Source organism: Procambarus clarkii, chromosome 1 (genome assembly GCF_040958095.1).
Source record: "Procambarus clarkii isolate CNS0578487 chromosome 1, FALCON_Pclarkii_2.0, whole genome shotgun sequence".
In the NCBI taxonomy this organism is placed as follows: Eukaryota; Metazoa; Arthropoda; class Malacostraca; order Decapoda; family Cambaridae; genus Procambarus; species Procambarus clarkii.
In genome coordinates, this window is record NC_091150.1 from 63,754,842 (window position 1) to 63,777,452 (window position 22,611).

Below are 22,611 nucleotides of genomic sequence, written 5' to 3' on the forward strand. Positions count from 1 at the left end.
CTGGCGGCGGTCCTCACTCGCTGGGAGGGTCTTCCTCCGTCAGGAGCCGGGCTCCCTCAGTCGTCTGTCAGAGCTCAGAGGGGACGGACGTCGCTCCGTGCTCCTCCCTCTTCACTCTCCTATTTCAGGCTTTCTGCCTTATTAAAACATGTCTAACTTATAAATAAACATTGATACTGTCGCTGGGCACACGACCAACCACAAGCAATCACTATGAACTGGCGTATATCGTGCTTACCACAGATTAACTGGTCGAGGGCGCTTCTCCCTCTGACGGCGTCTGGTCACGGCGCTTCCACGGCCCACAATAATGCCTCTGGGCGATTTAATAAACACTTTGTCGACCAGGACTTGAGACCACAACGTTCCCAGCTCGGTTCCACAGCTGGTACGTCTGCACACTTCTCTTCTCTTCGAGATATATCACTAGGGGGTTCCCTTCTGACGGGAGCTCAACGGAGCGCGGCTTTTCCCTGCGATGTCTGGCACTCAAGTGAGGTCAAAGCCCTTCCAGAAGCGAGCCTCACGCCTCCAGCAAAATGTCCACATCTCCTAGCCAGTCATTTATCTGTTTTCTTCTTCATTGCCCATAATCTCAAACTGTTATACATATCCAAGCAACTATTTTACATATGCGTTATCACCTCAATATTTGCTAGGCCTTCTAATCAGGTCAGGCTTGCTGAATAACTCTCAAGGAGGGAGACTCGTTTCTCCTGTAGGCTGAGATCATAACACATTGTAGTGCAGGCGGGCGTGGTAATACAGGTGTGCGTGGTTGTTCAGGTGGGCGTGGTGGTGCAGGTGGGTGTTGTGGTGCAGGTGTGCGTGGTGGTGCAGGTGGGTGTGGTGGTGCATGTGGGCGTGGTAGTGCTGGTGGGCGTGAAACTGCAGATGAGTGTGGTGGTGCAGGTGGGTGTTGTAGTGCAGATGAACGTGGTAGTGAAGGTGGTTTTGGTGGTGCGTGTGAGTGTGGTGCTGCAGGTGGGTATGGTTGTGCAGCTGGGCGTGGTGGTGCAAGTGGGCATGGTGGTGCAGGTGGGCGTGGTAATGCAGGTGGGCGTGGTGGTGCAGGTGGGCGTGGTGGTGCATTTGGGCATGGTAGTGCAGTGTCGTGACGCTGAACCCCGGTTCATTCCGAACACAGCGATTACACAACACATAGCACCTTGCCTCAGCAACTGTTACTACCACCGTGTACTCCTACACAGACCAGACCCTTGAGGCGTACCACTAGGTTTGTACTGGAACACAATGAATGAACATATGGAAGGTATTTAAAGGCCGTCGGGTTTTGCCATTTAATTACAAAGAATAGACTCTGACAAATAATACTATATTAATTAACATACTCTATTAGGGCAATACTCTTCCAATACCCATAGACCACTTGACCTCCGCGATCACCACCCACACTCGTAACTTCCGCCTAAGTCCCTAATACGGAATGATTACTACAACGCTCCACACCCGGTTAGTCTTTCATTCAATACTCACATACTGCAGACTTAACTTGGTCACTAAGATCACATCAGGTTCTCGCATAGCTGTCTGCTACACTTCGCTGCTGCCACAAACGGGGATCCAAAGGACTTGCTAGTTCAACTCCCACAATCAGACTGTCTCTAGCCAACCATGGCCTCAAACATTTCACCACTCCTCTCAAGGAAGGTATAATCCGATTAACCTTATCCCTAGAGCGGTAACCTTGATCCTAGAAGCCTGACGAAGAATAATTCCTCTTTCCAGGAATTATTAATTTGGCTAAACAGCTTCGATCTTAATCCATTGACCTTTCTTAGATATGTGATCCATAGTCTGTCTACTTACATGCACTTCCAATCATCATTCGTTAAGTGTTGTAGTAATAATCCTCTAGCTAATAATTCCTACTAACTTGTGGATTACAACACCACTCCCCTCCTTAAACACGCATATGTCCCCATATGCATCATTGCAATGGTTCCATTAGTGCAAGGACCTGGAGGATGCACCCACCATATGTGTACAACTAAGAAATCATCCAATAAGTTCATCATACACACGATGAAATAAATTAAAATTTTCCCCGACATGACTCACAACACTTCTCCAACATATACATTATATTCACATCATAGCACAGGTAAAATAGTCTGTAATAATTTTTCCCATCTCCAACAATGCACATATACCTAAACTGCTGACATATAATTACATACAAACATAACCATAAAATTACATTGACCAGAATGCTGGCAATTAAACAGAAATGACACTGGTCTTTAATATATACATAACACATATATATCTAAGGTTCTTCATCCTTAGTAATAAGTTAATTATAATTTAACATCGTGCCCTGTACTGTTGACATAAGGGCTTACAATGATCACACAATGTTTCACTGGCCTCCTCCACAATTGGCAGCATCACTTCTCTTGTCTTCGTGTCCCATGGTTGCTAGGTCATAGATCCTCCATGACCCAGACAAAACCCAGGCTGTCCAGCCTGGTGAATGTTGTCAATGTCCCATCAATGCTCTGAGCTAACATGATCCTGGCCTCCAGAGCAACGGAGATTCCTACCCCAGGGTCATGTTCCCTCGGGTCTGTGCTGACGTCTCGTTCCAGGCACCAATCCCAGAACGCTGTAGATACCTCACAGCTCTCTGGTCATCCTTCTTTGCTGTCCTCACCACAGCTGTAGCACATTACTCTAGGCCCATCCGCCCAGAGTGTGTCCACCTGTATTCACACCTTCCCGACCGCTGTACCTGCAAAATATTCCCTCGGAGCCCCCTGGCTCGATCCCATTATTACATGACACCCCTTCGGCTCCTTACTCTCTCCCCGTATATAGCCTGAGCGCAGCTGCAAAACCATTGCAGCTGGCCCTTATCCCTGCTTTGATGTCAGGGGGCGAATTTCGCCTATAACGTCACGTTGGCTTCACTTCCTTTCCCTATTTTTCTAGAATTACTGAGTGTAGCCTCATGGCTTCCCTTCTACTCTACCTGAAGCTCTGTGACATGATCCCGGGGGACCTTCTCAAGCCTAACACTCAGTAATGGTGCCGATGAGGTAATATACAGTATATACATACACATACAGTATCACAATAAATACCTCATTAAAACAATTTCACAACTAATGTCACTAAAACATCATACTGCCACTGGCTCGCCTCTAGCGAGATTCCTGTAACAACTTAATAAGAAATTAGTATATCTACTTCGCTCGCCCACTGCAACCACCAACACCTGAAATTTTGAAATTCTACATTATAATCTTATCCATAAGACTTACCCACTCCGACACACCATCACCTCTGGTCAACCCAACCACTGATGACCTCATTATAACACCACGTCTCTCAACAGTCAGGCTCTGCGTCCTGACGCACCTGACCTCATTACACCGATACTCACCGTATCCACCACCACCTGGCCTCCAGTGCCGCTATGCACTCCACAACGCCACACTCCATACCAGGCGTCCAAACGCCACAACACTACACATGCTACTCTACACCACACTCTACACACTACCCAACACTCTACAAAACTACCATGCCCAAGCACCACTCAACACCGCACTCTACACACTACCCACACTCTACAAAAACTACCATGCCCATGCACCACTCAACACCGCACTCTACACACTACCCACACTCTACAAAAACTACCATGCCCATGCACCACTCAACACCACACTCTACACACTACCCACACTCTACAAAAACTACCATGCCCATGCACCACTCAACACCACACTCTACACACTACCCACACTCTACAAAAACTACCATGCCCATGCACCACTCAACACCGCACTCTACACACTACCCACACTCTACAAAAACTACCATGCCTATGCACCACTCAACACCACACTCTACACACTACCCACACTCTACAAAAACTACCATGCCCATGCACCACTCAACACCGCACTCTACACACTACCCACACTCTACAAAAACTACCATGCCTATGCACCACTCAACACCACACTCTACACACTACCCAACACTCTACAAAACTACCATGCCCATGCACCACTCAACACCGCACTCTACACACTACCCACACTCTACAAAAACTACCATGCCCATGCACCACTCAACACCACACTCTACACACTACCCACACTCTACAAAAACTACCATGCCCATGCACCACTCAACACCGCACTCTACACACTACCCACACTCTACAAAAACTACCATGCCTATGCACCACTCAACACCACACTCTACACACTACCCAACACTCTACAAAACTACCATGCCCATGCACCACTCAACACCGCACTCTACACACTACCCCACACTCTACGAAACTACCATGCCCATGCACCTGCAGGTGGTGCAGGTGGGCATGGTGATGCAGGTGGGTTTGGTGGTGCAGGTGGGTGTGGTGGTGCAGGTTGGCATGGTGGTGCAGGTGGGTGTGGTGGTGCAGGTGGGTGTGGTGGTGCAGGTGGGTGTGGTGGTGCAGGTGGGTGTGGTGGTGCAGGTGGGCATGGTGATGCACGTTGGCATAGTGGTGCAGGTGGGTGTGGTGGTGCAAGTGGGTGTGGTGGTGCAGGTGGGCATGGTGATGCACGTTGGCATGGTGGTGCAGGTGGGTGTGGTGGTGCAGGTTGGCATAGTGATGCACGTTGGCATGGAGGTGCAGGTGGGTGTGGTGGTGCAGGTGGGTGTGGTGGTGCAGGTGGGTGTGGTGGTGCAGGTGGGCATGGTGATGAACGTTGGCATGGTGGTGCAGGTGGGTGTGGTGGTGCAGGTGGGTGTGGTGGTGCAGGTGGGCATGGTGATGCAGGTGGGTTTGGTGGTGCAGGTGGGTTTGGTGGTGCAGGTTGGCATGGCGATGCAGGTTGGCATGGTGGTGCAGGTGGGTGTGGTGGTGCAGGTGGGTGTTTTATTGCAGATGAACGTGGTAGTGAAGGTGGTTTTGGTGGTGCGTGTGAGTGTGGTGCTGCAGGTGGGTATGGTGGTGCAGCTGGGCGTGGTGGTGCAAGTGGGCATTGTGGTGCAGGTGGGCGTGGTATTGCAGGAGGGCGTGGTGGTGCAGGTGGGCGTGGTGGTGCATTTGGGCATGGTAGTGCAGGTGGGTGTGGTGGTGCAGGTGGGTGTGGTGGTACAGGTAGGTGTGATGGTGCAGGTGTGCATGGTGGGTCAGGTGGGTGTAGTTGTGCAGATGGGCGTGGTAGTGAAGGTGGTTATGGTGGGGCGGGTTTCTGTGGAGGTGCAGGTGGGTATGGTGGTGCAGGTGGGTGTGGTGGTGCAAGTGTGTGTGGTGGTGCAGGTGGGCATGGTAGTGCATGTGGGCGCGGTAGTGCAGGTGGGCGTGGTGGTGCAGGTGGGTGTGGTAGTGCAGGTGGATGTGGTGGTGTAGGTGGGTGTGGTGGTGCAGGGGGGTGTGGTGGTGCAGGTGGTTCGTGGTGGTGCAGGTGGGTGTGGTGGTGCAGGTGGTTCGTGGTGGTGCAGGTGGATGTGGTGGTGCAGGTGGGCGTGGTAGTGCAGATGGGTGTAATAGTGCAGGTGGATGTGGTGGTGCAGGTGGGTGTGGTGGTGCAGGTGGGTGTGGTGGTGCAGGTGGGTGTGGTGGTGCAGATGGGTGTGGGGGTGATGCGGGTGTTGTGGTGCAGGTGGGTGTGGTGGTGCAGGTGTTGCGTGGTGGCGCAGGTGGGTGTTGCAGTGCAGGTGGGTGTAGTAGTGCAGGTGGGTGTGGTGGTGCAGGTTTGTGTGGTGGTGAAAGTGTGCGTGGTGGTGCAGGTGGGTGTGGTGGTGCAGGTGGGTATGGTAGTGCATATGTGTTTGGTGGTGCAGGTGGGCGTGGTAGTGCAGGTGTGCATGGTGGTGCAGGCGGGCGTAGAGGTGCAGGAGGGCGTGGGATTGCAGGTGGGCGTGGGAGTGCAGGTGGGCGTGGCAGTGCAGGTGGGCATTGTAGTGCAGGCGGGCGTGGTAATACAGTTGTGCGTGGTTGTTCAGGTGGGCGTGGTGGTGCAGGTGGGTGTGGTGGTGCAGGTGGGTGTTGTGGTGCAGGTGTGCGTGGTGGTGCAGGTGGGTGTGGTGGTGCATGTGGGCGTGGTAGTGCTGGTGGGCGTGGCAGTGCAGGTGGGTGTTGTAGTGCAGGTGGGTGTGGTAGTGCAGGCGGGCGTGGTAGTGCAAGTGGGCTTGGTATTGCAGGTGGACGTTGTGGTGCAGGTGGGCGTTGTAGTGCAGGTGGACGTATTAGTGGAGATGGGCGTGACGGTGCAGGTGGGCGTGGTCGGGCAGGTGGGCGTGGTAATGCAGTTTGGTGTGGTGGTGCAGGCGCCTGTGGTGGTGCAGGTATGCGTTGTGGTGCAGGTTTGCGTTGTGGTGCAGGTATGCGTTGTGGCGCAGGTGGGTGTGGTAGTGCAGGTGGGCGTATTAGTGCAGGTTGGCGTAGTGGTGCAGGTGGGCGTGATGGTGCAGGTGGGCGTGATGGCGCAGGTGGGTGTGGTAGTGCAGGTGGGCGTATTAGTGCAGGTTGGCGTAGTGGTGCAGGTGGGCGTGATGGTGCAGGGGGGCGTGATGGTGCAGGTGGGTGTGCTAGGGCAGGTGGATGTGGTGGTGCAGGTGGGTGTGGTGGTGCAGGTGGGTGTAGTTGTGCAGGTGAACGTGGTAGTGAAGGTGGTGCGGGTGGTACGGGTGTGTGTGGTGCTGCAGGTGGGTATGGTGGTGCAGCTGGGCGTGGTGGTGAAGACGGGTGTGGTGGTGCAGGTGGGTGTGGTGGTGCAGGTGTGCGTGGTGGTGCAGGTGGGCGTGGTAGTGCAGGTGGGCGTGGTAGTGCAGGTGGGCATGGTGGTCTAGATGGGTGTAGTGGTGTAGGTGGGCGTTGTGGTGCAGAAGGGCGTTGTGGTGCAGGTGGGTGTGGTAGTGCAGGTGGGCGTGGTAGTGCAGGTGGGTGTGGTGGTGTAGGTGGGCGTGGTAGTGCAGGTGGGTGTGGTTGTGCAGGTCGGCGTGATGGTGCAGGTGGGCGTGGTGGTGAAAGTGGGCGAGGTGGTGCAGAAGGAGGTGGTGGTGTAGGAGGGCGTGGTTGTGCAGGTGGGCGTGAGTAGTAGGGAGTACAGCGCACAGGTCATTTTTTTTTTTTTGCCAGAGGACCCCTGTGCGATGTACAGCGCACAGGTAATTTTTTTTTTTTTGGCCAGAGGACCCCTGTGCGATGTACAGCTCACAGGTAATTTTTTTTTCTGTGAAATATCGTGTCTGTGAGCCAGGGTATTCAGGTAAATTTTGTCAGTCACAGATTTTAGAAGTAAGGATTTCTTATGATGAAAATAATTTCCGAGACATAGAAGTTTGTTAAGGGCTTATGGGAGAAATTCAAATATCGTGTGAAGCGCTTTAGGGTTTCCAGGAGAACTCTACGGACATATTTTACCTGTTTTCAACTTACAAAAAATCGTCTATGTAAGCCATAGTTTTTCATGTAAATTTAGAAAGTTACCTGTGTGAGCCAGGGTTTTCAGGTCTCGTACCTCACATCACCTCCCTCCCCCCTTACCTCGCAATCTCTCGCGTCACCTTTATTTACCTTACGCCCGGCCAGCCAGACGCTTCGTGTAGGTCTCCTCTTATCATATCTTATCTTATCTTCTCCATAATATCTGGACCGTCCCTCCTCTCTCTCTCTCCTTTCATTCAGTTCAGCTATTTTCTGACATCATATGTTTGCTCCTTTTCATTAAGCAAGTCAGTTTTACACAAATAAATCGTGTTAGTAAGCAAGTTCTAGCTCACGTTCCCTGCCTTAGTCCCCTGTCGTATAATGAATACTATCATTCCAATCCCTCTAAAATTTAAAAATAATCATATTTCAAACGTATTTCAATACAGTAATTTAGTTACCGAGCTCCAGCGCTTGTCCTCCGCCTTAGCTCTCTCTCGTATCTTCGTTAATACCTATTCAAATTCCCCGAAATTTTTACCCTCTGTATTTCAGGCACCGTAAATAAGATCAAGTCCATTACCGAGCTCCAGCTCTCGTCCTCCACCTTAGTTCATTGTACAAGATCGTTAGTAACAGATCAATTCCCCTGAAATTTTTTACCCTCTGTATTTTCAGGCTCCGTAAATAAGATCAAAACAGTTATCGAGCTCCAGCTCTTGTCCATCGCCTTAGTTCATTTATACAAGATCGTTAGTAACAGACCAATTTTCCCGAAATTTAAAGCAGACATACTTCAAAGTTAGTAAATAAAAATCAAGTAAGTTATCGAGCTCCAGCTCTCATCCCCCGCCTTAGTTCTCTCTCGTATATTTGTAAATAACCTATCAATTTCCCGAAATTTAAAAGCAGACATACTTCAAAGTTAGTAAATAAGATCAAGTCAGTTATCGAGCTCCAGCTCTCGTCCCCACCTTAGTTCTCTTTCGTATCTTTGTAAATAACCCATCAATTTCCCTGAAATTTTTACCATCTGTATTTCAGACATAGTAAATATGAAGTAAACAAATATAAAACTCTAGCTCTTGTCCTCTGTCCAAGTTCACTCATGTAAATTCATTACTATCAGTCCAAATCCCCCTGAGATTTAAACACCCAACTACATTTTCAGACATAGTAAATAAAAACCAGTTCAGTTATGAAGTTTCAACTCTTGTGCCCCAGCTTAGTTCATTTTGTACAAGTTCTTTATTTTCCAACTAAATCACCCTGAGATTTAAAATCACCTTATTTTCTAACGTAGTAAAATTAATCTGGACATTAGCCAAGTTCCATTTCCTCAGCCTTAGATCATCAGACATAAATATATTCAATCAAGTCCATCTCCAGCCTAACTCTTATCCGAGTACACACATAACCCCAACCTGTGTAATTATTTTTCACCCCCTCCCACCTTCCTCCATCTCATCTCATCTCACCTTACCCTTTCCCTCCCTTACCTTCTCATCCCCAACGTATCCAAACCTTCAATAATCATACTGTATTTGCATATTTTCTCTATATTCAGCTGTGTTCTTCACATTTTGTCCATGTTTTCTGTGTTCATTCCATGTTCTACAAATGTTCACAGCATTCTCAGTTCAATTCTTTTCACCTGTTTTTTCTCATTTTTTCTGTAATCTTTCTCTTAGTCTCATTATGTTCTCTACAAATTCTAGTCATAGTTTCTATGTACATCATATGTTCTCTGTATAACTTTTATACTCAATATTCATGTTCTCAATGTTCTTAGCTTGTTCTTCACATGTTCAGTGTTCATTCTTTGTAATCCCTATTCTCCTTATCATGTTTTCATGTTCTCTGTAAGTTCATATTCCCAACATGTTCACTGTATTTATCAACTTTTCTTACATATGTTCTTTGCCATGTTCCCCATATGTTCTCTGGGTTTTTCCCCTTACATGTTATTTAACGTTCCTTAACTAAAAAAATCTTTCGCCAATCAACTAAAACATAGTCACTTTCGTCATTTCTCAACTAAACTTATTATCCAGTCAACTAAAAATTGTCAAAGGAATCTTTCCAACACTGTTCATAACTAAACTTATTCCCTAGTCATCAGAAAATAACCGTGTTCTTCATGTTTCATTGTCATTTCATAACTAAAATTATCCATCAATCAACAGAAAAAGTCATATTCATCATTTCGTAACAGCCATTATGTTTTCGTCAAGTAAGAAAATATAGTCAAAGATATCTATCATCGTCGTTCTTAACTGACATTTATACGTTGTGGAGCACTAAAAATAGTCAAATGTAACTTTTTCAACACTTTCGTAACTAAAATTATATGTCGCTAAGTAAGAAAAAATTGTCAAAGGAATCTTTCCAGCACTGTTCACAACTAAACATATTCCCCATTCATCAGAAAATAACCGTGTTCTTCATGTTTCATTGTCATTTCATAACTAAAATTATCCATCAATCAACAGAAAAAGCCATGTTCATCATGTTTTTGTCTTTTTGCTTAACTAAAATTATGTTTTGTCAAGTAAGAAAAAATATCCAAAGATATCTTTCATCGCTGTTCTTAACTGACATTATACTTTGGGGAGCACAAAAATAGTCTCCCTCGTCATGTTTTATCTTTTTCCTTAACTAAAGTATTCATCAGTCAACTAAAAAATAGTTACTTCATCATGTTTCCTTGTCATTTCTTAACTGAAATATCACTTCTCTCATTTAAAATAGTCATGTGTAGCCTCTTTCCAACACTGTTCTTAACTAAAGTAACCTTTCACTTCGCTAAAATAGTCATATTCATCATTGTTCCTAACTAAATTATATGTCGTTAAGTAAGAAATATAGTCAAAGACACTCTTCGAGACATCAAGGACTTACTCAAAGACATCAAAGTTGCACTCAAAGACATCCTTTGAGACATCAAAGACATCCTTTAAGACTTCAATGGGACTCTTCGAGATATCAAAAGATCCTCTCAAACACTCAAAAATTTACTTGCATCCTCAAAGTTATTCTCAGAGGCATAAAAGTTTTCTCAGAGCTATCAAACTTGTTCTCAAAGTCATCAAAGTTATTCACAGAGTCATCAAAGTTAATCTAAGACATCATTTTTCATCAAAGATATTCTCTCTAAACCATCAATGTTCTTTTCTAAGACATAAAAGTTATTCTCAGAGTCACCTTCGTTCTTCAGAGAAACTTTCCAAAACATCTTTGTTCATCAAGTTATTCTCGGAGTCATCAAAAGGTATTCTCTAACTCACTTTTGGTCATTAAAGTTAATTTCTATGTTATAAAAGTTTGTCTCAGAGACATCTAAAGTTAATCTTAGAGTTATCAAATGTAATCTCTAACTCACTTTTGTTCATCAAAGTTGATCTCAGAGTTAACAAAGGTAATCTCTAACTCACTCTCGTTCATCAAAGTTGTTTCAAAGACATCAAAGTTAATCTCAGAGTTATCCAAAGATATTCTCATGTCCACAAAAGTTAATCCAAGAGACGTCAAAGTTAATCTCAGACATCTTCGTTCATAAAAGTTATTCTCAGAGACATCTAAAGTTATTCTTTAAGACAACAAAGTCTTTCTCAGAGTCATCAAAGTAATTCTCAGAGTCACCTTTGTTATTCAAAGAAGCCTTCTGAGACATCCTCGTTCAACAAAAACTGTCCTCAGAGCCATCAAAAAGTTAAATACAGTCGTCAAAGTTATTCTCTAAGTATCTTTTCGTTCATCAGAGAAGCTTTCTAAGACATCTTTGTTCATCAAAGTTGTTCTCTAAGACATCAATCTTGTTCTCTAAGACATCAAAGATGTTCTCTAAATCATAAAAGTTAATCTCTAAGTCACCTTCGTTCGTCAGAGAAACTTTCCAAAACATCTTTGTTCATCAAACTTGTTTTCAAAGTCATCAAAAGTTAATCTAAGACATCTTTTTTCATCAAAGTTATTTTCAGATACATCTAAAGTTATTATGTAAGACATAAAAGTTATTCTCAGAGTCATCAAATGTTATTCTCGAAGTCATCAAAGATATTTTCAGAGACATCTAAAGTTAATTTCTATGTTATAAAAGTTATTCTCAGAGACATCTAAAGTTAATCTTAGTCATCAAAGTTGTTCTCTAAACATCAATGTTGTTCTCCAAGACATCAAAGATGTTCTCAAAATCATAAAAGTTATTCCCAGAGCTATCAAAGTTATTCTCAAAGTCATCAAAGTTATTCAAAGAGCTAACAAAAGTTATTCTCTAAGTAACCTTTCGTTCATCAGAGAAGCTTTCTAAGACATCTTCGTTCATCAATGTTGATCTCTAAGTCACCTTGGTTCATCAAAGAAACTCTCCTTCTTCCATCAAGTTATACTTTAAGACAACATTGTTGTTCTCTAAGACATCTTCAGGCATAAAATTTCTCTCCAAATACAACTAGTTCAGCTTTTCATATGAAACTTACACTTCTGTTAAATATATTTTCTTAGACATTTTACCTTTTAAACTGTTCTCTGAACTACACTGTTCAAACCTACGTAACCTATCCTCTCCACCCAATGTTACTTAGTTAACTTAACCTTCATAACCTAACTTTACCTATCCTAACATAACTTACATTACCTTACCTAACTTAACCTAACTTATTTAACTTATCTTACCTATCCTAACGTAACCTAACTTGCTTTACCTAACTTAATCTTACATTCCCAAACTGATGTATCCTAACTTATCTAGTCAAACCAGACATGATCTAACTTACATAAGTATTCCTTCTTGTCTTTTGTGTTTCGTCAATCATTGTCTCATATTCATTTACTCATTTCATTAGTTAATTTCTCAAATGGTCACTTATGCAGTTCAAGTGCTATTTGTTAGAGATTGGATATTTAAGCATTTCAAAGAATTTTTGTTATATATGGGCATTTACTCATTTCATTAGTTAATTTCTCAAATGGTCACTTTTGCATTTCAAGTGCTATTTGTTAGAGATTGGATATTTAAGCATTTCAAAGAATTTTTGTCATATATGGGCATTTACTCATTTCATTAGTTAATTTCTCAAATGGACGTTTTTGCATTTCAAGTGTTATTTGTTTAAGATTTGGTGTTTAACCATTTCAAAGGATTTTTGTTATATATGGGAACTTACTCGTTTCAAGGGCTAATTTCTCAAATGGTCATTTTTGCAGATCAAGGGTTATTTGTTAAAGTTCATCAAGTTGCTCATAAGTTGTATTTATTATGTTTGTTATCATTTATTCTTATTCCCCAACCCCTTAACCTAACCTCTTGTAATCTTAGTGTATTTGGTAGGTTCTATCATATGTTCTTATTCCCCAACCCCTTAACCTAACCTTTCAGATGTAGTTTATTGTGTTTTTGACGTATTTGTTGAATATATTATCCTTTTCCTAACCTTTCAGATGTAGTTTTGTTTCTCCTTTTTGTATATTTTTACCCAAACCCACCATCCCACTTAACCTTCTTTCCTTCTTTTACTTTGATTCTCCTACTCCTTCTAACCCTCCTTTTCTATCTCTCTCCCTTATTCTATCTCTTCCTCCCCCTCTCTCTCTCCCTCATTTGCTCAAATGCTCTCTTCTTTCTCAAATTCAAGTCTTAATGCTCCCATTCTCTCACCCTCACTCTCATTCACTTAGTTTTTCTTTTTCTCAAATTCAAGTCTTAGTGTTCCCATGCTCTTCCTCCCCCTCTCTCTTACTTTTTTCTCCTCTTTTCATGCTCTCACTCCCTTGAGCTCTTGTTTCTCAATTTCAAGTCTTAGTAGATCTGATTCTTTACTATTGTAATTTTTATTATTACTATGATAAAGAATGAACTTATATGTGAAAACAAAGTAAAAGAAGGAAAGAAGGTTAAGTGGGATGGTGGGTTTGGGTAAAAATATACAAAAAGGAGAAACAAAACTACATCTGAAAGGTTAGGAAAAGGATAATATATTCAACAAATACGTCAAAAACACAATAAACTACATCTGAAAGGTTAGGTTAAGGGGTTGGGGAATAAGAACATATGATAGAAGAAAAGATAGGATAGGTTACGTAGGTTTGAACAGTGTAGTTCAGAGAACAGTTTAAAAGGTAAAATGTCTAAGAAAATATATTTAACAGAAGTGTAAGTTTCATATGAAAAGCTGAACTAGTTGTATTTGGAGAGAAATTTTATGCCTGAAGATGTCTTAGAGAACAACAATGTTGTCTTAAAGTATAACTTGATGGAAGAAGGAGAGTTTCTTTGATGAACCAAGGTGACTTAGAGATCAACATTGATGAACGAAGATGTCTTGGAAAGCTTCTCTGATGAACGAAAGGTTACTTAGAGAATAACTTTTGTTAGCTCTTTGAATAACTTTGATGACTTTGAGAATAACTTTGATAGCTCTGGGAATAACTTTTATGATTTTGAGAACATCTTTGATGTCTTGGAGAACAACATTGATGTTTAGAGAACAACTTTGATGACCAAGATTAACTTTAGATGTCTCTGAGAATAACTTTTATAACATAGAAATTAACTTTAGATGTCTCTGAAAATATCTTTGATGACTTCGAGAATAACATTTGATGACTCTGAGAATAACTTTTATGTCTTACATAATAACTTTAGATGTATCTGAAAATAACTTTGATGAAAAAAGATGTCTTAGATTAACTTTTGATGACTTTGAAAACAAGTTTGATGAACAAAGATGTTTTGGAAAGTTTCTCTGACGAACGAAGGTGACTTAGAGATTAACTTTTATGATTTAGAGAACATCTTTGATGTCTTAGAGAACAAGATTGATGTCTTAGAGAACAACTTTGATGAACAAAGATGTCTTAGAAAGCTTCTCTGATGAACGAAAAGATACTTAGAGAATAACTTTGACGACTGTATTTAACTTTTTGATGGCTCTGAGGACAGTTTTTGTTGAACGAGGATGTCTCAGAAGGCTTCTTTGAATAACAAAGGTGACTCTGAGAATAATTTTGATGACTCTGAGAAAGACTTTGTTGTCTTAAAGAATAACTTTAGATGTCTCTGAGAATAACTTTTATGAACGAAGATGTCTGAGATTAACTTTGACGTCTCTTGGATTAACTTTTGTGGACATGAGAATATCTTTGGATAACTCTGAGATTAACTTTGATGTCTTTGAAACAACTTTGATGAACGAGAGTGAGTTAGAGATTACCTTTGTTAACTCTGAGATCAACTTTGATGAACAAAAGTGAGTTAGAGATTACATTTGATAACTCTAAGATTAACTTTAGATGTCTCTGAGACAAACTTTTATAACATAGAAATTAACTTTAATGACCAAAAGTGAGTTAGAGAATACCTTTTGATGACTCCGAGAATAACTTGATGAACAAAGATGTTTTGGAAAGTTTCTCTGAAGAACGAAGGTGACTCTGAGAATAACTTTTATGTCTTAGAAAAGAACATTGATGGTTTAGAGAGAATATCTTTGATGAAAAATGATGTCTTAGATTAACTTTGATGACTCTGTGAATAACTTTGATGACTTTGAGAACAAGTTTGATAGCTCTGAGAAAACTTTTATGCCTCTGAGAATAACTTTGAGGATGCAAGTAAATTTTTGAGTGTTTGAGAGGGTCTTTTGATATCTCGAAGAGTCCCATTGAAGTCTTAAAGGATGTCTTTGATGTCTCAAAGGATGTCTTTGAGTGCAACTTTGATGTCTTTGAGTAAGTCCTTGATGTCTCGAAGAGTGTCTTTGACTATATTTCTTACTTAACGACATATAATTTAGTTAGGAACAATGATGAATATGACTATTTTAGCGAAGTGAAAGGTTACTTTAGTTAAGAACAGTGTTGGAAAGAGGCTACACATGACTATTTTAAATGAGAGAAGTGATATTTCAGTTAAGAAATGACAAGGAAACATGATGAAGTAACTATTTTTTAGTTGACTGATGAATACTTTAGTTAAGGAAAAAGATAAAACATGACGAGGGAGACTATTTTTGTGCTCCCCAAAGTATAATGTCAGTTAAGAACAGCGATGAAAGATATCTTTAGATATTTTTTCTTACTTGACAAAACATAATTTTAGTTAAGCAAAAAGACAAAAACATGATGAACATGGCTTTTTCTGTTGATTGATGGATAATTTTAGTTATGAAATGACAATGAAACATGAAGAACACGGTTATTTTCTGATGAATGGGGAATATGTTTAGTTGTGAACAGTGCTGGAAAGATTCCTTTGACAATTTTTTCTTACTTAGCGACATATAATTTTAGTTACGAAAGTGTTGAAAAAGTTACATTTGACTATTTTTAGTGCTCCACAAAGTATAAATGTCAGTTAAGAACGACGATGATAGATATCTTTGACTATATTTTCTTACTTGACGAAAACATAATGGCTGTTACGAAATGATGAATATGACTTTTTCTGTTGATTGATGGATAATTTTAGTTATGAAATGACAATGAAACATGAAGAACACGGTTATTTTCTGATGACTAGGGAATAAGTTTAGTTATGAACAGTGTTGGAAAGATTCCTTTGACAATTTTTAGTTGACTGGATAATAAGTTTAGTTGAGAAATGACGAAAGTGACTATGTTTTAGTTGATTGGCGAAAGATTTTTTTAGTTAAGGAACGTTAAATAACATGTAAGGGGAAAAACCCAGAGAACATATGGGGAACATACCTGATCAGAATACCTGATCAACCAGGCTGTGACTCATACGTCAGGCTGCGAGCAGCCGCGTCTAACAGCCTGGTTGATCAGTCCAGCAACCAGGAGGCCTGGTCGACGACCGGGCCGCGGGGACACTAAGCCCCGGAAGCACCTCAAGGTAGCCTCAAGGTAGGTAACATGGCAAAGAACATATGTAAGAAAAGTTGATGAATACAGTGAACATGCTGGGAATATGAACTTACAGAGAACATGAAAACATGATAAGGAGAATAGGGATTACAAAGAATGAACACTGAACATGTGAAGAACAAGCTAAGAACATTGAGAACATGAATATTGAGTATAAAAGTTGTACAGAGAACATATGATGTACATAGAAAATATGACTAGAATTTGTAGAGAACATAATGAGACTAAGAGAAAGATTACAGAAAAAATGAGAAAAAACAGGTGAAAAGAATTGAACTGAGCATGCTGTGAACATTTGTAGAACATGGAATGAACACAGAAAACATGGACAAAATGTGAAGAACACAGCTGAATATAGAGAAAATATGCAAATACAGTATGATTATTGAAGGTTTGGATACGTTGGGGATGAGAAGGTAAGGGAGGGAAAGGGTAAGGTGAGATGAGATGAGATGGAGGAAGGTGGGAGAGGGTGAAAGATAATTACACAGGTTGGGGTTATGTGTGTACTCGGATAAGAGTTAGGCTGGAGATGGACTTGATTGAATATACTTATGTCTGATGATCTAAGGCTGAGGAAATGGAACTTGGCTAATGTCCAGATTAATTTTACTACGTTAGAAAATAAGGTGATTTTAAATCTCAGGGTGATTTAGTTGGAAAATAAAGAACTTGTACAAAATGAACTAAGCTGGGGCACAAGAGTTGAAACTTGATAACTGAACTGGTTTTTATTTACTATGTCTGAAAATGTAGTTGGGTGTTTAAATCTCAGGGGGATTTGGACTGATAGTAATGAATTTACATGAGTGAACTTGGACAGAGGACAAGAGCTAGAGTTTTATATTTGTTTACTTCATATTTACTATGTCTGAAATACAGATGGTAAAAATTTCAGGGAAATTGATGGGTTATTTACAAAGATACGAAAGAGAACTAAGGTGGGGACGAGAGCTGGAGCTCGATAACTGACTTGATCTTATTTACTAACTTTGAAGTATGTCTGCTTTTAAATTTCGGGAAATTGATAGGTTATTTACAAATATACGAGAGAGAACTAAGGCGGGGGATGAGAGCTGGAGCTCGATAACTTACTTGATTTTTATTTACTAACTTTGAAGTATGTCTGCTTTAAATTTCGGGAAAATTGGTCTGTTACTAACGATCTTGTATAAATGAACTAAGGCGATGGACAAGAGCTGGAGCTCGATAACTGTTTTGATCTTATTTACGGAGCCTGAAAATACAGAGGGTAAAAAATTTCAGGGGAATTGATCTGTTACTAACGATCTTGTACAATGAACTAAGGTGGAGGACGAGATCTGGAGCTCGGTAATGGACTTGATCTTATTTACGGTGCCTGTAATACAGAGGGTAAAAATTTCAGGGAAATTGAATAGGTATTAACGAAGATACGAGAGAGAGCTAAGGCGGAGGACAAGCGCTGGAGCTCGATAACTGTTTTGATCTTATTTACGGTGTCTGAAATACAGAGGGTAAAAATCTCAGGGAATTTGGACTGTTACTAATGATTTTGTACAAATGAACTAAGCTGGAGACAAGAGCTAGAGTTTGATAATTGATTGCATTTACTAAACTATGTCTGAAATACAGCGGGTAGAAATTTCGGGGAATTTGAATAGGTATTAACGAAGATACGAGAGAGAGCTAAGGCGGAGGACAAGCGCTGGAGCTCGGTAACTAAATTACTGTATTGAAATACGTTTGAAATATGATTATTTTTAAATTTTAGAGGGATTGGAATGATAGTATTCATTATACGACAGGGGACTAAGGCAGGGAACGTGAGCTAGAACTTGCTTACTAACACGATTTATTTGTGTAAAACTGACTTGCTTAATGAAAAGGAGCAAACATATGATGTCAGAAAATAGCTGAACTGAATGAAAGGAGAGAGAGAGAGGAGGGACGGTCCAGATATTATGGAAAAGATAAGATAAGATATGATAAGAGGAGACCTACACGAAGCGTCTGGCTGGCCGGGCGTAAGGAAAATAAAGGTGACGCGAGAGATTGCGAGGTAAAGGGGGAGGGAGGTGATGTGAGGTACGAGACCTGAAAACCCTGGCTCACACAGGTAACTTTCTAAATTTACATGAAAAACTATGGCTTATATAGACGATTTTTTGTAAGTTGAAAACAGGTAAAATATGTCCGTAGAGTTCTCCTGGAAACCCTAAAGCGCTACACACGATATTTGAATTTCTCCCATAAGCCCTTAACAAACTTCTATGTCTCGGAAATTATTTTCATCATAAGAAATCCTTACTTCTAAAATCTGTGACTGACAAAATTTACCTGAAAACCCTGGCTCACAGACACGATATTTCACAGAAAAAAAAAATTACCTGTGAGCTGTACATCACACAGGGGTCCTCTGGCCAAAAAAAAAAAAATTACCTGTGCGCTGTACATCGCACAGGGGTCCTCTGGCCAAAAAAAAAAAAATGACCTGTGCGCTGTACTCCCTACTACTGGCGTGGTGGTGTAGGTGGGCGTTGTGGTGCAGGTGGGCGTGGTGGTGCAGGTGGGCGTTGTGGTGCAGGTGGGCGTGGTGGTGCAGGTGGGCGTGGTGGTGTAGGAGGGCGTGGTGGTGCAGGTGGGCGTGGTGGTGCAGGTGGGCGTTGTGGTGCAGGTGGGCGTGGTGGTGCAGGTGGGCGTGGTGGTGTAGGTGGGCATGGTTGTGCAGGTGGGCGTGGTGGTGCAGGTGGGCGTGGTGGTGCAGGTGGGCGTTGTGGTGCAGGTGGGCGTGGTGGTGCAGGTGGGCGTGGTGGTGCGCGAGGGCATGGTGGTGCAGGAGGGCGTGGTGGTGCAGGTGGGCGTGGTGGTGCAGGTGGGCGTGGTGGTGCAGGTGGGCGTGGTGGTGCAGGTGGGCGTGGTGGTGCAGGAGGGCGTGGTGGTGCAGGTGGGCCTGGTGGTGCAGGTGGGCGTGGTGGTGTAGGTTGGCGTGGTGGTGCAGGTGGGCATGGTGGTGCAGGTGGGCGTTGTGGTGCAGGTGGGCGTGGTGGTGCAGGTGGGCGTGGTGGTGTAGGAGGGCGTGGTGGTGCAGGTGGGCATGGTGGTGCAGGTGGGCGTTGTGGTGCAGGTGGGCGTGGTGGTGCAGGTGGGTGTGGTGGTGTAGGAGGGCGTGGTGGTGCAGGTGGGCATGGTAGTGCAGGTGGGCGTGGTGGTGTAGGTGAGCGTTGTGGTGCAGGTGGGGGTGGTGGTGCAGGTGGGTATGGTAGTGCAGGTGGATGTGGTGGTGTAGGTGGGTGTGGTGGTGCAGGGGGGTGTGGTGGTGCAGGTGGTTCGTGGTGGTGCAGGTGGGTGTAATGGTGCAGGTGGTTCGTGGTGGTGCAGGTGGATGTGGTGGTGCAGGTGGGCGTGGTAGTGCAGATGGGTGTAATAGTGCAGGTGGATGTGGTGGTGCAGGTGGGTGTGGTGGTGCAGGTGGGTGTGGTGGTGCAGGTGGGTGTGGGGGTGATTCGGGTGTTGTGGTGCAGGTGGGTGTGGTGGTGCAGGTGTTGCGTGGTGGCGCAGGTGGGTGTTGCAGTGCAGGTGGGTGTAGTAGTGCAGGTGGGTGTGGTGGTGCAGGTTTGTGTGGTGGTGCATGTGTGCGTGGTGGTGCAGGTGGGTGTGGTGGTGCAGGTGGGTATGGTAGTGCATATGTGTTTGGTGGTGCAGGTGGGCGTGGTAGTGCAGGTGTGCATAGTGGTGCAGGTAGGCGTGATAGTGCAGGTGGGCAGGGTGGTGCAGGTGGGCGTGGTCGTGCAGGAGGGCGTGGGATTGCAGGTGGGCATGGTGGTGCAGGTGGGCGTGGGAGTGCAGGTGGGCGTGGCAGTGCAGGTGGGCATTGTAGTGCAGGCGGGCGTGGTAATACAGTTGTGCGTGGTTGTTCAGGTGGGCGTGGTGGTGCAGGTGGGTGTGGTGGTGCAGGTGGGTGTTGTGGTGCAGCTGTGCGTGGTGGTGCAGGTGGGTGTGGTGGTGCATGTGGGCGTGGTAGTGCTGGTGGGCGTGGCAGTGCAGGTGGGTGTTGTAGTGCAGGTGGGCGTGGTGGTGCAGGCGGGTGTTATAGTGCATGTGAGTGTGGTAGTGAAGGTGGGTGTGGTGGTGTAGGTGGGCGTGGTAGTGCAGGTGGGTGTGGTAGTGCAGGTGGGTGTGGTAGTGCAGGCGGGCGTGGTAGTGCAAGTGGGCTTGGTATTGCAGGTGGACGTTGTGGTGCAGGTGGGTGTGATAGTGCCGGTGGACGTATTAGTGGAGATGGGCGTGATGGTGCAGGTGGGCGTGGTGGTGCAGGTGCCTGTGGTGGTGCAGGTATGCGTTGTGGCGCAGGTGGGTGTGGTAGTGCAGGTGGGCGTGATGGTGCAGGTGGACGTGATGGTGCAGGTGGGCGTGATGGTAAAGGTGGGCATGATGGTGCAGGTAGGTGTGGTGGTGCAGGTGGACGTGGTGGTGCAGGAGGGCATGAAGGTGCAGGTGGGTGTGGTGGTGCAGGTGGGTGTGGTGTTGCAGGTTGGTGTGGCGGTGCAGGTGGGTGTAATTGTGCAGGTGAACGTGGTAGTGAAGGTGGTGCGGGTTGTACGGGTGTGTGTGGTGCTGCAGGTGGGTATGGTGGTGCAGCTGGGCGTGGTGGTGCAGACGGGTGTGGTGGTGCAGGTAGATGTGGTGGTGCAGGTGTGCGTGGTGGTGCAGGTGGGCGTGGTAGTGCAGGTGGGCCTGGTGGTCTAGATGGGTGTAGTGGTGTAGGTGGGCGTTGTGGTGCAGGAGGGCGTTGTGGTGCAGGTGGGCGTAGTGGTGCAGGTGGGTGTGGTGGTGCAGGTTTGTGTGGTGGTGTAGGTGGGTGTGATGATGCAGGTGGGTGTGGTGGTGCAGGTGGCCATAGTGGTGCAGGAGGGCATGAAGGTGCAGGTGGATGTGGTGGTGCAGGTGGGTCTAGGGATGCAGCTGGGCGTGGTGGTGCAGGTGGGTGTTGTAGTGCAGGTTATTATAGTCTGTGGGTTGGTTGATGTTGTTGTTGTCGTGTTCCTCCTTTACGGACAACCCAACCCACAACTCGGTAGAGTGCTTACACCTCACTAGGAGATCACCCTTGGTACTCCTGGCTCTTGGAGAGGGGCTCAACGTCACACGTTTAGGGGATGCGGCTCCAACACTCAACCTCGTTGTCACGGGCACACACCCACTCGAGCCGCTGTGACTCCCCACTCTCTCCTTAGGTGATATGATCTCCTCAATCCCCTTTTGACTTATTAGTATTACCTTCTACCCTGCCCACAGCTGTGGTTCCTGGTTCTCTCTCTCTCTCTCTCTTCTTCTGTACTACCTCCTGGGAAGCCTCACTAGGACAAGGGCAAACACCAGCAAATTGGAATACATTTACTGGACAAAGCACATACACGATACATACACACATATAATAATAATGAATCCTATACTCTATAATATTACAATCAGGTTGCACTCCAACACCATCAGAACTCTATCATCAGCTTATCAAGTGGTATCCTATCTCCTGGTTCACCACCTGATACTATCAACCTCCTCAAGTAGATCAAGTCTACATACACTGTTGCACCATCAGCAAGAGAATATATATATGTATCTATAAATGTGTTCAAAGAAAATCAGCATTTGAATGCAATAACATATATCAGTATAAATGTTCATTGATACACAACGATGATCAATCGATCACTCTATCAGTCCTAGAATGCATACATCTATAGGTAATCCAGCCTACGACTGTAACTCTAAACTTCAGTGTAAAACACTCCTTGACATAAGAATGCAAACAGTCACTCACCTCTCACTGCGTCTTGCACACTAATGACAACCAAACACTATCAACTCCCTACAAGTAATCCACCAGAACTTCCCTTCCACCTCTGGAAGTTGACTACCCTGATATCTTTAGGTTCTTCCGGGTTTCACTACCAGGATCCTCTGCAGCTCCTTCAGGCTGCTATCACGAAGTTTCCTTGAGCAACTACGGTGCTTCACCCTTCTGCTAGGTTCCTCCACAGCTCTCTAGCCTGCTATACCATGAAGTTTCCTCGAGCAACTATGGTGCTTCTCCACCTCTACAGAAGCACGTGACACTCCTCTTCACTGCTTCTCCTCACAACTCGAGGTCCTCTGCTTCACTACCTTGGAGTCTCATCCATTACCTCATCTATGCTGGCTTCGAAGTTCTCAGCAACTTCTTCCCCAAAGACAAACCTGCAGCCCATCGACACTCCAATAAAATGTTTCCCCTTTAACACATAAACAAAAATAACCACACAATATGCTTGCCTCAAACCTCTATCTGTGCTCTACAT

The 22,611-nt window shown here is 44.2% G+C and overlaps 4 protein-coding genes across 4 annotated transcripts in view; 3 read left to right on the forward strand and 1 right to left on the reverse strand.

Annotated features, from left to right (window-relative positions):
- Positions 1 to 782: 782 nt before the first annotated feature.
- LOC138363864 (hepatitis A virus cellular receptor 1-like) lies at positions 783 to 1,136 on the reverse strand. The gene has a single exon (XM_069323281.1). The coding sequence runs from the start codon at positions 1,134 to 1,136 to the stop codon at positions 783 to 785; it is 354 nt and encodes a 117-aa protein (XP_069179382.1).
- Positions 1,137 to 4,507: 3,371 nt separating this feature from the next.
- On the forward strand, positions 4,508 to 6,825 carry LOC138363865 (uncharacterized). Its single transcript, XM_069323296.1, has 2 exons — positions 4,508 to 5,239; positions 5,818 to 6,825. Exons 1-2 carry the CDS (start codon positions 4,508 to 4,510, stop codon positions 6,823 to 6,825), a joined length of 1,740 nt encoding a protein of 579 aa, XP_069179397.1.
- A 12,164-nt stretch (positions 6,826 to 18,989) lies between these two features.
- Positions 18,990 to 21,019, forward strand: LOC138363866 (uncharacterized). The gene is made up of 3 exons (XM_069323306.1): positions 18,990 to 19,181; positions 19,976 to 20,209; positions 20,408 to 21,019. The coding sequence occupies exons 1-3, from the start codon at positions 18,990 to 18,992 to the stop codon at positions 21,017 to 21,019; spliced, it is 1,038 nt and encodes a 345-aa protein (XP_069179407.1).
- Positions 21,020 to 21,139: 120 nt separating this feature from the next.
- Positions 21,140 to 22,611, forward strand: part of LOC138363867 (uncharacterized) — a 40,984-nt gene continuing 39,512 nt past the window's right edge. The window contains exon 1 of the mRNA XM_069323310.1: positions 21,140 to 21,253. Within this exon, the coding sequence (XP_069179411.1) occupies positions 21,140 to 21,253 (114 nt within the window). The remainder of the gene's footprint in view (positions 21,254 to 22,611) is intronic.